Below are 13,069 nucleotides of genomic sequence, written 5' to 3'. Positions count from 1 at the left end.
CGGCTCGCCCCGGGGATCCGGGCGGGCTCTGGGATGCAGGAGGGAACGCACCAGGGCTGCCCGCCCTGTCCCAGCTCTCCCGCTGCCCTCAGCCCGCCCCGGGGCCCTGCAGCCCCCTGAGGCTGCCGCCCTCCCTCCCTCCCTCCCCGCCCCGCCGCTGTCCAAGAGCAGCTCACCGAGCAGGACCATTCCTGTCCTAACAGGGTCAGTTCCTACCTGGGAGCCGGGCCCGCGGTGCAGGCAGGGACAGGGCCAAGGACACGGAAACACAGCCCAGCACCTCCCCAGGCATCGCCTGCTCCCCAAAGAGGCCTCACACACCTCAGAGCAAGGGCTACAGAGCCCCAACCTCCCTCCCAGCCTGAGTGGATCTCCTTTCCCGCACCTGCCAGTGACTCACTAATGAGAGTGCAGTGAGGCCTGATCCTCCTCACCTGAGCCTGCAGTCAGGCCCCAACACTCACTCACCTGGGCCTGGGGCCGTGCCAGACCTTGCTGTGTAGCTGGATCCTTTCCCCGGGGTTACAGGGCCGGGGGTCCCATCCAGACACGGTGAACCCCAGCCACCCCCTGTGTGCCCCAGCCGTGCGGGGATGCTGGGGTGTGCAGCTCAAGCATATTCCCATCCCAGGGAAGGAGCTTCAGGTGCTGCTATGCTCTTATTCCGTTGCCACTTTGGGGTATCCAGGGAAAATACATCTTCTCAGTGGAGAAGTCTGTGTTGGAGGTTCTTCCTACCCACATTTACCCCTGTCAGAGCAGTTTCTGTGCCCAGTTTTTGTGGGAGTGAGGAGAGGAACTCTGCTCATCTGAGCCAGAGGAGCAGCTGAGGCCATTAGGGAAGGTGTTTCCCCTGCTAGACACCGAGTGCTTGGATCATCCCTGCCCAAGAGCCGTCCACACACAGGCCATAAATTCAGAGGCTCCTCACCATCTCCTCAAAGCCTCTGAAGTGTCCTCACAAAAATCCAGGGAAAATACATCTTCTCAGTGGAGAAGTCTGTGTTGGAGGTTCTTCCTACCCACATTTACCCCTGTCAGAGCAGTTTCTGTGCCCAGTTTTTGTGGGAGTGAGGAGAGGAACTCTGCCAGAGCCATGATGGTGCTCAGAGCCTGCCCGCCCCAGCAGGTCACCCATGGGGACAGCCAGGCTGGCAAAGCTCTGCCCTGAGGCTTGCAGCTTCTCAGGCACCAAAGCAGATCAGCTGTGGGAGAAGTGGATGAAGGGGGGTGATGTGCAGAAAGGGCTGGGGTAGCACCCAGCTGTGTGCTGCCTTCTGCAGGGCCAGCACCTGGAGGCCGTCAAAGCAAACCCACTCAGGCATATTTAACCAAACACTTAATTTCCATTTTTATTCAATAATTGCTTTAATACTAAAATGCATTAGATGCTCAAAGCAGAGAAAAGAAAAAAAATCACATTTAGGTGGAAAAAAAAAGTTCTCATCAGATGAAAAAAAACCCATAGTGGCAGGTACACCATTTTGAAACAGAATCGTAATAATTTAATAAAGCTGCTTTATCATCTTCATAAAATAGACAGAACGGTGATTCTTTTTTTTTTTTTTTTCCATTTTCTTGTTTACAATGATTCAATCACTGTGAAAATGTACATAGCATACAGATCAGCATATACAACAATTGATTCTTCAGATACTCAGCAAGGGAGACACCATGACGAGATGTACCGCGCGGGCCGCCCTGCCCGCTGCCGGCGGGGGAGCAGCCCCGCTCTCACCACCAGCTCTTCCCAGGTCCAGGTGGTGCCGGCGCTGCCGTGTGAGACCCGTGGCTCGTACCTGTCACCCCTGCAAGGCTGAAAACCAGTTTGCCTTAGGTGTGTTTGGAGATTACATCCCAGCTTATTTCAGCTGAACATCAGCTGATGGCGATCAAGGGTCCGTCTCCGCCGTGCTGGCGGCGGGGTCAGCTGGGCTTCTCCCCAACAGGAACCACAGCTCACAGGTTGGATCTGGTATTACCCATTGCTGCAAAAGCAGCTGTAGCAACAAGATCATCAGTCTTCCCCAACGATAGACAAATGTGTTTCCATTCATAATTATGTTGGTTTTTTTCCCACCCCCCCCCCAAGAATAATTTGCACATATTCATCAGACAGTGTGTTCTTTACAAAAGCAACTCGTTTCCCGTTTGGAAAGAAACAAAAAGGAATTCACTTCTGCACAACGTGTCATCCACAGGTCACCTCCAGCTTCACGACAAACAGGGAATGGCAACAACCTCAGCAGGACGGCACTTGCGGTGTTTTTCTAGCCATCAGTTGTCCCCCTCAGTGCCCCTGGCACAGCCCTGCAGCCTCAAGGGTGGGAAAGGCCAAGGGCTCCTAGGGAGCCAGGAAGGGTCTTGGGCTGGCACAGGGTGGGTTCACCCCCTCACTCTGGTCCTCAGCCCCAGGGCTGTTCCAGATGGAGTCCTCATCCAGGGAGAACCATAGGTGGTTGCTGCTCCCTGGATAAACGGGATAATCAGGGGAGCAGAGCAAGCTTGCCTGCAGGAAATCAACAGACTCCAGCGATTTTTCCTAAACTACATCTGAGGACAGGTTTAAGTTTTTAAAGAGTGTGATAATTACATCTGGACCCCCCACCAAAAAAAAAACCAACACACCAAAAAACCAAAACCAAAACCAACTCACCTGCCCTGCAACCTTGAACATATTTTTGCATGGCCAGTTTTAATGCAACCAGGAAACTAAAAAACAGGAGAGACTGCAATTTGCCCAGGAGCCCTGAACTCATCTCAAATGACACAGAGGGACAGTGACAGGAGTAGCAAAATATTCAGAAGAGGGACAAGCAGGTAAGTGGGGGCCACTCTGGCTCTCCCCTCAGCCCTGTGCAGCAAGGACATGCCAGGGAAGGGCCCTTCACTCAGCATCCCTGGCTGCAGCCTGGGTCAGCCCAGAAAACTGGTGTTTAAAGGATTTTCTTGGAAGCATAAGGGTCTACTGACCTCTTTAATGCTCCCTTTTAATACAGAATTATTTCACATTCCTTCTTGGCTGCACTTTTATTCAGAGTGGCAAGGAACGTTTCCTCTGGGTGAATCAGAGAAATGTTTCTTTCTCCTTTTTTTTTACTTTTTTTTTTTTTTTTTTCTTCCTTTTCAGTTAGCATCTATTTTTCATCCAAAACGCCAGGCTGGTGGTGGCAGCTCCGCAGGCAGAGGGCAACGCTCAGCAGAAATTAAGGGCTGGCACTTTCTGGGTGGCTGGGGATGGTGATGGGATGCCCCGGGTCAGTGGGGGGGACCCCCAGTCCCCATCCCTTTGATGGGCAGTGGGGGGAGATGGGTCCCATCCGACTGGAGGTGGGGGTGGATGATGGGGGGTGATGTGGGTTCGTTGCCCTGCAAAGCCAAGGGGATCTGACAAATGGGGCATCGCAGGTGCTGTCACTCAGCAAACACATGAGAAGCTTTCCCTCCCAAAAAAAACCCCAGAGCTGACAAAGAGGTAACATCAGAATAAACCAAGCCTAACAGTTACAGAAAATCCAGTTACTCCAACAGCCTCAAGCCAGCTGCTTTCTTCTTTGCTTGCATTACAATACACACATTTGGGGAAAAAAAACCCCAAACAAAACCAAAACCAGAAATAAATTACAGCAGTAACAGTACACAGGCAGGAAACAACCACTGGAACAGAAATAACATATCCCTGAAAATGGGCTCAAACTCCAGGAGAGGGGAAAATTCCCAGTTCACCTTCCAGAGGGATGCAGGACATCATGTTACTGCTGGGATGGGAGCTGAATGAGGTAGTCATCAACACCAGCAAGGGAAGCACCACCAGTTTCATTAGACGACCATTTTCTTGTTGGTTGTTTCATAATTCCTGGCCCTAGCAAGTGGCAGGGAGAACAAACTGACTGCAGATCTGTCTTGGACCAGCTATGGCTTCAGGCAGGATCAATTTGCCCTGAAGAAACAAATGGCTGGAGCTTAATTTTATTTTGAGGATAATAATGACTGGAGCTTGTTTTCTTGTTGATGTTTTTAATTTAAATAAATCAAAATAACAAATATTTTATCATGATATGTAGACCTAAAAAGACTATTTTTCTTGAAACCACTAATTTCGACTTGCTGGTACAGCAAACATTGGCAAGAGCTATATATTTTCCCTTCCATAATAAATTTTAAATTCTAGGAAACATTATTTAGGGTAGCAAAATCTTTACGATGAAGGGTTAACAAGAATAATAATACACTAACTGAAATCCTCCTACCTTACTCATACCTCACTGAGGAATTATCACTGCAAGAGAGCAGAGAGCTGTGAAACCCCTTCCCTCTCTCCCTTCTACAAAATGGCTATTCAAGTAGCTCAATTTTAAAATCAATTTTATATGAGTAAATTTGTACCCACACAAAAAAAGTCCTTAATTATGAGAAAAAATAATGAATTGCTTTAATTTTTTCTCCATTAAGAAGGCACATTAATTGAATTAGTAGCGTTGTTACATATCACCTGTCTGCCCCTAAATTAACATCACTATTGCTCATTCCATACTTCCTTATGATGCAGGGATAGAAAGAAATCAGGACAGTCTAAAATCCATGCCATGATCACACACACACACACACACACACAGTTGGCATAATCATGATTGGGAAATGCTGACTTGGAAGTGTGTGTCTAATTGAGAAGGTAATTTAGATCTCTTAAATAATTCCATCACTGTGACTTGGAAGTGATTGGAGATGGGAGATATCTAAATCTGGGCACTGGAAAAAAAACAAGACGACAACCAACTTCTGGAAAACCTTTCCATGCATTGCCTTGAAATTATGCAAAAGAGATGGGTAAGGGAAAAATTTCAGCACAGTGCATCCAACAATTGCAATCCAGGCAGAATTTTCCCCAAAACATCTTCCCGTAATGCCCTGTCACTGCCCTGCAAGAGCCAGAGGGGCTGCAAGTGATGGTAGGGGCTGGAAGAAGCACTTGCTCCACCAGGTCCAAAAACTCCGGGTTCCCCAAAGTTGAAGTAAGATGATTGTGATTTTTTTTCCTTTTTCTTGTTTTTTTTTCTCTTTTTTTGTTGTTTTTTTTAAGCTGGAAAGCCTTTTGCCATCACGAGACATACAGTAATTTGCAATATCAAATACAGTAATAGTACAGGTAAGCATGTGACAGCAAAAGGATTCATAAATGCAGGGGTGTCCATAGCAAAATAGCAACGTCTTAAAATACAAAGAGGCTCATGTTGGGCAAGAATTAAAACTCACCCGACTCTCCTTTTGAACAGTCGCACACGAGAAACAGTCGCTATTTTGTCCAGATTACAAAACCACCGGGGTGATTACTAAAGGTGTCCGAATAAGGAATTTACCACCCCAGCTATTTCTGGGAATGGAAATTTATCTTTGTTTTTTGAGATATAAAAATATACAAACTCCAGGGAGGGGATTCTGAGCGCTCCTGAGGACCGGGGGGCTCTTGCCTCTGGCCCCCGCCACCCACCACCTCCTGGCCAACACCAAAAACCAGCTACTTTGCTCCGGCTGCACACCCCTGCCGCCTGTTGAGACAAGTGGGATTGTCACACGAACGATAGCTTCATTTATAAACAATACATTTAGGGAAAGCTTTTAAATACAGCAACCTGTGAACCATTGGTAAGCAATAAAAACAATCTGCGCTGGGAGTCGTGCGGTCCCTCCTCCTCCTCATCCTCATCCTCTTGCCAGGTGTCACTCAGAGGACGATGTCTTTTAGTCTCCGGGCACCAGGCGAGTCCTTTTCCCGACGTTCCTGCAGGAGCGGGTTGCCCTCCTGCCCGCCGCTCTCGCTGTCCGCCCCCCGGGGCGGTGCTGCGGCCTCCGCTGCTGTTGCCCGCCTCGCGGACGGCACCGCTCACCTTGGGGCTGCCGGCGGCCGGGTCCACCGTTCTTTTGCCTTTGGGGTTGGCGAGCCGCTCGTCAGCCAGGGGCTCAGCGCCCTCCTTGCCGAAGGTGGCGAAGGTCCTTTTTGTGCTGCAGTCTGCGTAAGGCTCCGCGTCCACCGCCGTCGCCTCGATGGAGAGGGCGATGACGTTCCTGCCGTGCTCGGGGGACTTGGCGCGGCTGGGCACGGCGCCGCGGGGCATCCAGCACCTGTCCGAGTGGCCCAGGATGCGGCACTCCTCCCTGCAATGGAATCCTTCGCTCTGATCTGCGTGGAGAAAACACAAGGGATGGTGAAGGGAGGAGCCCCACGCAGGTGGTCGCTGCTCCGCAGCCCATCCAGGGTGGGGGAACCTCCCGAGCCAGGCACTGCTCATCGCTCCCGCCCAAGCCATGGTTGCCTTGCCCCCAGCAGCACCCGTGTTTAAGGCAAGGCTCAGGAAGAGGGATTTATTTCTTTTTGTTTACTGCCATTTCTCTGCTGCTCTAAAGGCAGGAGCTCAATTTCCAACAGGTTGTGTGTCATCTGCTGCTGCCAGACCTGCAGCCTGGGGAAAGGAGCCACTGCTACAAGCCCATCCCAGCAGCTCCATCCCACGAGGAAAGTGGCTCAAGCCCTTCCTGGGTTTGTAACCAGGGCTAAAAGCCACTGTGCTTTAATCTTGGCTTGACGTGACATTTAAGTTTGACTTTTTGCAGAGGGGGGGAAGGGAGGAGATGGAGGAGGGGAGTTTCTTTTTTTTGTTTTCCAGTGTATATGTGTGTTTTAACTTTTTGCTGAATCCCCACAGACCTCCCACACTACAGAAGCTTTATAAATCTCCAAGACTGCCCCACTCCACTGAAGATTAAATGTGTCATTCCCTGTGCCGGGGCTTTATTCATATGAGAGCAATAAAGATCCCTTCTCTCAACTTAGGGCTGTCCCAACACCACTTTACAGGGCTGAAATATGGAGTGGAGGTTTAATCCATTCCAAGGGCCTTCTCTGCTCAGGCCTGAGCACTCCCATGCAGGTGCAAACCCAGGCACAGCCCCTGACTCCAAGGGTCTGCACAGCCTCACCCCCCCCCATCACAGACAGAGAAACCGGGGTGCAAGGACGTGGCTGGGCTCAGCCAAGTGCAAACATGAAAAGCAAATCCAGGAGTCTCAGCTTCCCCAGCCTTTGCTGAGCATCCTATCGTGGATCCTGCCAAACAGCACAGACTCTGGCTGCTTTTCAGTCTCAGCTTATGAGTTTTCCTTCTTCATTTGATAAGAACTTGTAACTGCAGCCAGTCCTCATAAAGCACCACCTTTCTTTATGCTCAGACGTAGCTCCTTCCTATCATAACCTATATAAGGCAAAGCAGCATTAAAGCACTAATGCCATTACCCTTACGAGGCCGCGCTCAGTCGGTGCCAGTTTGATGGATCGAAGCCTGCGAAGGTGCAGACTCAGCCTGGGTTTGCTTCCTGTCCATCTGCAAACTGCTCCTTCTGCTGCTCTGTGCATCTGTGTGCGTAACCTCCGCTCCTCAGACGCATTGGTATTTCCACCACATTCGAGCACTAGGGTGGCTGATAAAAATTCTCAGCACATAACACAATGCACCAAAACATGAGCAGCTTAACACTTACAGAGAATAAACGAGTAAAAGGCAGACCTCAGAAAAAGAAGATTTTATTTATTCTTTTTTTAAAGGAGAAGCCAGCTAATTGAAAAATCTATGGGTAGAACATTAGCCTTTCTCTGTATCAGAGCAGCTACCCGTGGCGCCAGGTGGCTGTGTAGGAGGTCTGGGCTTTGGCAGCCACCTTTACAGCAGTGTGAGAGAACGATGCTCTGAGCCTTCCATGCAGAACAACCTGCACTAAGATCTAAAAGCCCATGCTCTTCTTATACTTTGATTCTGCTACTTTCAAGTACTTGAGCAAAATAAAAAAAATAAAATAATAATAAAAAAATTTGCCCAGAAAGTGTTGCTGCCTGACTATTTATCCACAGCTTAACTTCAAAAGGGTGCTACAGGCATACAAAGTTGTGTAGTCTGGCTGTGATAGCAGAGGACTTGGTGATGGCTGGAGGGGCTGCAGAAATATCTTGGTTTCTCATCCCTGATGAGACACTGATTTATTGTGCTGTGTGACCTTGGGCGCGTTGCTGGAGCACACATCACTTCAATCTCTCCTCAAACATGAAAGGCTGGATCTGGGTGTGCTGGGTTGGCTGGTCCAGCGTGGGAAGGCACGGAGGGAGCTGCTGCTCCTCACCTTCCCAGACCAGCATCACAGCTCAGCCCCACATCCACGGGACCACCCCAGCCAAAGCAAACTTGACTCCCAACAGTGCACAAGCATGTTTGTCTTGCCTTGATCCACTTATTCCAAGCTGGCACATTTCACAGTTAAAACACAAATTGAGGACATCACCAGTACCTGTACTGCAAGCAGATATTCCTCAAACCCTAGACAGGGACCTGGGCTTTAAGAGTGGTTTCACTAAAGACTGCTGGCACCATGCCTATCTGCTGGGGAGATGATCTGCTTTGGACACCAAGCTGCTTGTCTGCAAGTCATGCTAGTGGCAGCTGAAATGCAGGCAGGAGAAGAGATGAAAAGCATTACATCAAATTCTACCATTTCAATCTTTTTCTTTTACAAATGGAATGTTACAAGTACCAAAGATGCCAGGCTGACAGGCAGAGGGGCAGGATTCTCCAGCCATCCACAGACCTGAAGAAAACAAGTAGCTCCACAGCACATCCTGCCTTCCGCCCCCCCCACGTCTCAGCTTTGGTCTGCAGAGACCACATCCCACAGCCAGAAACCATAATGTTCCTCGGGACAACACGTGTCCAGGCTCCCCAGACCAGCCCTGGCAGCAGACCCAGGGACCAGTGCAGGGCCCTGAGCAGCAGCTGCTTCTCCATGGCAGAATGAAGGTCTTCAGCTGTCCACCCATCACTGTCTTAACCCTGCAGTTGACATAAAGTACAATTTTCGTGCCACAAGCATTCCCTATTGATGCATACAAACAACACCACACCACAAAGCTCAGAGAGCTTTGGGCTCCTCCAGCGGGCTCATCCCAGGGCTGTCACTCCTCATCCTCCTTCTGCACAGGAGCAGCTGCTGCTCCAGAGCAGAGTCACGGAGCCACCGGCACCACTGCTGGCACTGCCCTAAGGGCAGCTCGGTCTGACTCACCCGGCTGTAACCGCACCCAGGACGGCCATTCACACTCATCGGCTCTTTATTGTACTGCTCTGTCTTTTTTTTTTCTTCTTACCACTTTAACAATCGGAAATAGGACAACAGGAAATTCTTTTACAGCCTTAGACCTGCCCTCATCAATGCGACTGTTACTGTCTGCACTAAAAATTGTTCTTAATGCAGGGAGCAAAGCCCAGGTAATAACCACCACATCACACAGGACATGAGGAGTGGCAGGCAGCCAAAACCAGGCAGCTTCCTACCTCTGTGCCTGGTGCACCAATGGGAACACCTCAGCCTGGGGCTGTGCAAGCTGCCCTGAGCTGGACTGGGCTTTCTAAGGAGCCAAGCACATTGCACACATTGCTGGAGTGAGAGTCCTATTGCCAATCTGGCTTGTTCCATGCTGTGGTCCAGAGAGATGCCAGAGAGCTCACCTGAGCGCAGGTGCCATGTGAAGGTGGTGGCCGTGCAGTCTGGCAGGTGAGGTGTGCAGGTTCTGCAGCAGCAACCTCCATTTTTCAGCCAGTTTGCCTTCACCCAAAGCCAGCACCTCGTTTCAGAGCACCCCAGGGCAGGGTCACTTTAAAAATTATTCCCTCCAAGGTGCAAAACACCCTGGCAGAAGCCTCAGCATCAAGAGGTGAGCTGTTATCCTGAAGTCAGGCCTGGCAGAAAAAATGTGTCACTGCCATACGTAAGCTCTCACATCACAAGTGAGAAACAAAATCAAACCAACAGCCACCTCTGGAATAAATACACTCCTCAACAAGTGCAGCAAAAGCCATGTTGAGCTGCAGATTTCAAACCTTCTCGAGGGATCAGGAGAAAGGCAACTAATAAGTAGCACCAGCCTGCCCCATGTGTTGCCTGCAGGGTCTGAGCCGGGCAGCAGGCTGCTGAGAGCCAGCAGCTACAGAAAGACCTGGTGGGAGAGAGAACACCCATGGTTCATCCACAGGGAGATGCACGGCCCGTGTCACTGGCAGGGAGTGGGAGCCAAGGACAGCAGCACAGTGACACAGGAAGCAGGGAGGTGACATGAAACACTGGGGCTGCCCTAATTCTGGGGCCGAGTGCCCTGATTCCTACCCAGCCAAGACCCCCAATGCTTCCCAATACCACCAGAAAAAGCTCTTGGCCAGGAAGACAGGAGGGGTGCCTGAGAGCCAGGAGCCAAGAGTTGCTGGCAGACAATTCAGACTGGGTGCTGGAACAACAGAGCCTCCAGCTCCCCCATGCACACAGCCTTCTCTCATTAAAAGGAAGGATTAACGAACAGGGTGTACAAGTGCTTTCATCCTCCTATCCAAAGCCTGTGCACCTGAGGCAGAGCAACATGGAGCCAGTGTGCAAGGTGCCCATTCAGCTCTCACAGCAATTGAATTATCTTCAGTGGAATCGCAGTGCTGGCCAAAGAGACAAAGTTAAATCGTAGCAAGGTGCAAGTGCCTGGGAATGTAATATTCCTGATAAATGGCCAGATGACATGTGCTGTTATACAATCTAAGGTGCAATTTGGGCGATGACAATAGTCCCTGGAGTTTCCATTTTCAAACAGCCGCTCAGTTCAATCCAATCCATGTCAGAGCAGCTTTGCCGAGCTGAGTAAGTAGAGCTCATTTGTGCTATTACAAGGGGAGCAAGGAAAAGGAGCAGAGGAGTCGCTTGAAAATTAAAAATAGGGGAAAAAAGGTGACTGGAAGAACCACAGCACGGGTGAGCATGGTGCTGGGCAGCCCCAGCCCCAAGCCCCATGGCAGCGTGGGACCTGTATCTGGCCTGCACCATCACCACCCTTGTGCAGCAGCCCAGCTTTATCACATTTTGGTGTTTCCTCAGCAACCCTATGACTATACTGTAATCAGGATGACACCGCTCCTGGGTACAGCAAACAGCACGATCATTAAAAAATTCATTTCAAAATCTTCCTGGAAGCTAATAAATTTTACAGCAGTTTCAATCCTTTCTCATTGCAACAAAGAAAAGCTTAGTTCCAGACAAATTAAAAGTAAATTGATTGCCTTAGGGGAATCTATTCAAATATCACTTTTCCATGTTAGAAATCTCTTCCTAAAACAAGAAGAGGAAAGCCAGGGAGAGCCAGCACAGGAATGATGTGAAAGAGCAAATCATTAAATCTCAGTTCATGAAACTAAAGGAGGGTAGGGAAGGGGGGGAAAAAAAAATCAAACTTAAAATAAAATGCAAATGTTTCACTGGGGTACAGGCCTAACATTTGTGATGGAATTTATGAATAATAAATACGAATAAATAGTAAACATGAAGGGATCAAACATTGCTGCTGATGTTTACTCATGGTTAGCCATCTTTCATGGACAATGCGCAACTGCATTATTTAACACGCCTCTTCCAGCTACTTGAGGGTTTCTTTTCAGCACCCGGACCGTAATTTCCTCAGGAATGTACACCACAAGGTGCAAGGCATGTCCCTGAGCCACCCTGCAGCACCCACCACCCACCAGGAGCAGCTGTTCCCAGCCGGGGAGCAGCGATCCCCAGCATTACGCTCCAGATAAAATAATAAGCTCAAGCCAAATACAAACAGTCCCCAGCCATGGCTCATCATCCGCTTAGAAATTAAGACTCTGCACCTCTGCCTTATCTCCCATAATAGCATAATATCAGGAAACAAGAGGTGGGGAATAGTGTATTATATTTTTGACCTATGGGCTTTTACAGAGCCTTCTTCGCCTTTCCTAATAAGAAATCTCCAGTCTATGCCAAAATGTAAGCCTGGCATGGCTTCCCTTGCACAATGCTTGGAGGATACAAATAACCAGGGACAGTGACAAATGCTCCCTACTGCAATGAGGAGCCTTTCTTGTGCTTTCTTCCAGCATTGTTTGGGATTTGTGCAAGCTAAAAAATGCTGTATTTTTAATCCTGGATTGTCTGTCCCGACACAGGAGGTCAACAGCGCTTGGACAAAGCAAATGCCCGTGAGGAATTATTTCAACAAAACAAGGGATGTGATTTAGGTGAATTTATCAGGCAACTGCTGATAAGGAGCCATGGCTGAATGCAGCTCATGGGCAGCACTTCTGTAATGGTCAATGGCGAGATGCCTCAGGGCTTGCTCCCGGCTGCTGCAGACAGACACAGCTACCAAGAAGTGCCAAGGACCCACACTGATTTACACCAGGCAGGGAGTTGATTCATTGACCTCTTCCCCTGCTCTACAGTGTCATTAATAACACTCCTTCTTCTGCAGTAAGGTCCTTGTATCATGAATGAAGACTGATCCACCGACGCATCTGAGGTGCCTGGCCAGCTACACACCAGAGGGCTAAAGATAGATTTGATGCAAAATATTTTCTCTGGAAAAATGCCTTCCTGGGCATGGTGGTGCCTTTGGGATGAGAAGGCAGCTGTGGGAAGGTGGGAGATCACCCAAAGCAAGAGGAGCTGCTGTTTGGGCATGTCATGCACTACAGCAGAGCCAGGCCCAGAAGGTACTACGGGCTAGGATGAACTTTGAGGCTGGCTGCCCCCCTTTACCTGGGACTGCAGGCCAATCCCCACCTCATTCACATGGCAAAATTAATTCCCCTTCAGAGGGCCAGCAGAACACACCATTTAAACTCCAATTAATCCTTTTCTGAAGACTTAAATGGTCTGTAGAGCTCGTGCTGGTCCCTGAGCAGCAGGGATTTCACCTCCAAAACTCTGCTACTCAGGCCTCGATACAGGGCTCATTACCATCCTAACTGCTGTTGGGATGCAGGATCTGGTCCTTGGAGAGGAGAACACTCTGGGATCCAACAGACCTTTCCTATCTCAAAATATTACGTGTCTGTAATTCATAGGCACAGCTCCCATTAATGCTAATGGCAGTTCCTGTGCTGCCTGCACGAGTGCAGAATACAACCTTTTGACTTCATTACTGGAATTCAATTTCATTAACACTGGATACAGAGGGATTGTCCTAAATACACTC

General features: G+C 49.4%; 1 protein-coding gene across 1 annotated transcript in view; it reads right to left on the bottom strand.

The window, feature by feature from the left end:
• Positions 1-5,722: 5,722 nt before the first annotated feature.
• PCDH19 (protocadherin 19) overlaps positions 5,723-13,069 on the bottom strand; it is a 78,704-nt gene continuing 71,357 nt past the window's right edge. Inside the window, 2 exon segments of the mRNA XM_009997258.1 lie at positions 5,723-5,854; positions 5,856-6,178. Of these exon segments, the coding sequence (XP_009995560.1) occupies positions 5,723-5,854; positions 5,856-6,178 (455 nt within the window).

The sequence above is a fragment of the Chaetura pelagica genome, unplaced genomic scaffold (assembly GCF_000747805.2).
Source record: "Chaetura pelagica isolate M959 unplaced genomic scaffold, ChaPel_1.0 scaffold344, whole genome shotgun sequence".
Taxonomy (NCBI): domain Eukaryota; kingdom Metazoa; phylum Chordata; class Aves; order Apodiformes; family Apodidae; genus Chaetura; species Chaetura pelagica.
This window is presented reverse-complemented; position numbering and strand designations above follow the sequence as displayed.